The sequence below is a fragment of the Brassica napus genome, chromosome C3, assembly GCF_020379485.1.
Source record: "Brassica napus cultivar Da-Ae chromosome C3, Da-Ae, whole genome shotgun sequence".
In the NCBI taxonomy this organism is placed as follows: Eukaryota; Viridiplantae; Streptophyta; class Magnoliopsida; order Brassicales; family Brassicaceae; genus Brassica; species Brassica napus.
This window is the reverse complement of record NC_063446.1, coordinates 68,250,691-68,253,797: the sequence shown is the minus strand read 5'-3', so window position 1 is coordinate 68,253,797 and position 3,107 is coordinate 68,250,691. Positions and strand designations below refer to the sequence as shown.

The 3,107-nt window shown below is 35.1% G+C and overlaps 1 protein-coding gene across 1 annotated transcript; it reads right to left on the bottom strand.

Moving 5' to 3' along the window:
* Window positions 1–1,017: 1,017 nt before the first annotated feature.
* On the bottom strand, window positions 1,018–2,516 carry LOC106359771 (transcription factor RSL2-like). Its single transcript, XM_013799410.3, has 5 exons — window positions 1,983–2,516; window positions 1,539–1,832; window positions 1,353–1,418; window positions 1,206–1,271; window positions 1,018–1,119 (listed from the first exon to the last, which is right to left on the bottom strand). Exons 1-5 carry the CDS (start codon window positions 2,514–2,516, stop codon window positions 1,018–1,020), a joined length of 1,062 nt encoding a protein of 353 aa, XP_013654864.1.
* Window positions 2,517–3,107: the final 591 nt, after the last annotated feature.

Genomic DNA, 3,107 nt, shown 5'->3' with positions numbered 1-3,107 from the left:
AAATTAACTACTTAGTTAGGAGCTCCATAGCGTCTTGCAGCCATCTTATGAGCAATGGATTTGGGAACACAACAGAAACTGCTTTTATACATGGAAAATAACATTTTTGGGCTACTGTAATGAATCTTTCATGATATTTCATCGAATGATTTTAACGTTAAATAATAAGAATTGAAAAATATACTGCCTCCCGGAATATCAAACTTCACACATATTAAACAGGAGACCGTATGTCTATTTCTAATCCTACCTACGCCACTGACTTTTAAGAATAAAAATCCAATATATGGAGTCCTCTCTTCAATTTGAATAAAAAAATTAGTATTTTTATCGAAGAAGAAAGCAAATTTGTAGAGTTATTAGCATATACTCCATCCGGTTTTAAAAGATCCATATTCTAGACTTTTCACATATATTAAAAAAACTCATTAAATATGCATTGTTTTTTGTGAATAACAATTTTTCATAATTTTTAGCCAATAGAAATTCAATAAACACCATTAATTTTTTTGAAACTTACAAATTTTCATAAAATCATACATTGAAAAAGTAAAAAATGTATCTTTTTGAAACAAATTTTTTTTCTAGAACATACATCTTTTAGGAACGAAGAGAGTATATATTACCAAACTTCGGTTTCCTTTTATTTAATTCTCCTTTTTTGGGTAAAAGAAATTTTAGTTTATAACTCCATTTGTGAAGTATTGGCTTTTAAAATATAGTCTTTATCAATGAGATAACACCATTATATAAATGGTCAAGATACATTAAATTATAGGTCAAATTATAATAACGGCAAGTAGACTGAATTGATTGTATAAATATACAAATATCAGCATCTATAAAATAAAAGAATGGCTCAAGTTTTTATTGAAGAAATGGAATGTGATAAAAAAAAAAAAAAAGTAAAAGCGAATGTGCCTCTCCATTTCTCTCATATTGAACATAGCACGAGCAATTTTAATCCAACTCATCCTAAGGCGGAGAATGTTTAAAATGAAAAGAATATTGATTTTGTTATAATTGACCAGAAGTTCCGCATCTTGATGAGTTGAGGCCAATGTCCATTCCGTTGAAAGCAATCGGCGCATACATCCACATATCATCAGAGCTTAATAACTGCGCAATTATAATTATAGTTTTAAGTTAGATCATTATCATATGATACATATATAATGTACGTAAAATGTAAAACCCTTCGGTACCTTAATTTGCAGCTGTAAAAATTTGACGTAGTGAACGGCTTCCTCAAGCATTGTACTGATATCGACCTGTTACGTATTTGACAAGTTATATATGCTCAGAATTTTATTATCATTTCTTGTATGTGAAGAATCATAACAAGTTTTTACCTTTGTTCCATTAGGGACAAGATTTTGCAAAATCCTCAGTCTCTCGTTAATCCTTTCTCTTCTTTTCTGCATAACCAATGAAATATCCGGACTTAGCCATTGACCTTTTTGCGGAAGATTTAACTTTTGTAACAGAAATTAAATATTAAGCCGAAAAGTTGACGTTGACACGAGAAAAAGATTTACCCTTGCGTAAAGGCTTTGAGGGTCGGTGGCAGCACCACGACTAGCCCTGGTCTTGCCGTTGAGGTTTAGGGCCTTGGAGGCATCTTCTTCTTCTTCTCCTCCAACGTCCTGGGAAGCGCAGTGTGATTCGTCTTCAGAACATAAAGTGATGCTAGAGTTCTGTCTACTCATCATAGGCCCAGTCTTTCTTTTCTTCACCTTCTCTCCTTCTTCCTCTTCCCCTCCATTCCTGTCATCGCCACTCATATCAAAGCTCTTTTGGCCCCTCTTACCCACTTTTGATTTCTTGTTTTTCTAAATCCATGTGAAACCGTTTATACAATATTAGTCAATAAATAATGTTATTATCATATATCTAATTAAATTGTGCCATTTTATATTACTGTAAAATTGTAATATTTTGATGCAATCCGGTAAAGAAAAAATAATAGATGTAACACTTACATCAACGGATGTCGCACGTGATCTCTTCTTGGAACCGGTGAGATACTTCTGATGATCAGTAGTAGTCACAGAGATCTCGGGCTGCAATATGCTCTCCTCGTCATCGTGGGTCTCCAAGACGGCTCCCAAAGGCAAACGAGTCTTTCCAGATGAGTACTTCTCAACGTCATACTCACTAGTCTCCTCACCAACAAGGTAAGAGTTGGTGTTGATGGTCACATCTACCATGTCAAAGTCCATTGACCCATTGTTGTTCTCTCTAACCGCGGGTGGTGCCACCGCATAGTATTCGCTGTAGCTGCTGCTCTCACCAGAAAAACAGAAGCTACTGGCTTCAGGCATCATGGTAAGGTGGTTGTGATGAGAACCAAGGCTCCAACACAAGCCGTGGTGGTCTGCACTGGCTGTACCAGAGGATGAGCCGGTGCCAGGATGATCGTATGAGGTAAGGAGCTGGTTCATGAAATCGGCTTCTTCGGTTGCATATGTGTACATTCCTCCGAGGTTGTTGCTCCATTCTCCCATTGCTTCCATTTAACTTTTGTTATTAGAACTTAACAGTATTAATTAAGAGTTTAATCTTAATTAAGAAGATTGGTTAGTTTTGTTTCTTGGAAGTCTTGTAAGAAGTGAGGGATTGAGGGAGAGGAGTTGGGATGTATATATAGTTGAACATGACAGATGGTGGACAAATGTCAACACTTGTGACACCAATTACAATCACCTTTCTAATTAATTAATAAGTAACCAAGTCTTGATTCCCTTGGATATGAACAGCTAATTATTGTGGGCGATACAACTTAGTCTTCAAAACATATTTTGTCGTTTCTCGGTTACGACTCGATGCATTCTGCTTATCTTATTGCTTAACTTAAGAGTATATTATCGCATATTTGTTAAACACAGAAATTTAAGTAAGCAAAAAGATTATAGTCGGATATTCCCGAATTATGACCAATGTGATAAATGATGAGACATGATTTTAGCGGTATTCACAGTTAACGGGGGTTTTCAATAGAATTATGGGATCAAGATTGGAGAATCTCACTAGGTTATTCAACTTTATTGTAGATAATATCTTAGTCAGGATTAGGTTTTCGTTTTACCTAAAGCTTTAACTAATGA

Bases quoted from the DNA above. Each gene is read 5' to 3' on its own strand.
- LOC106359771 (XM_013799410.3), bottom strand. From the start codon at position 2,516: ATGGAAGCAATGGGAGAATGGAGCAACAACCTCGGAGGAATGTACACA. The intron at 1,833-1,982 runs GTAAGTGTTACA...ACATGGATTTAG, and splicing joins CACGTGCGACATCCGTTGAT to AAAAACAAGAAATCAAAAGT. The intron at 1,272-1,352 runs GTAAAAACTTGT...AATACGTAACAG, and splicing joins TTGTCCCTAATGGAACAAAG to GTCGATATCAGTACAATGCT.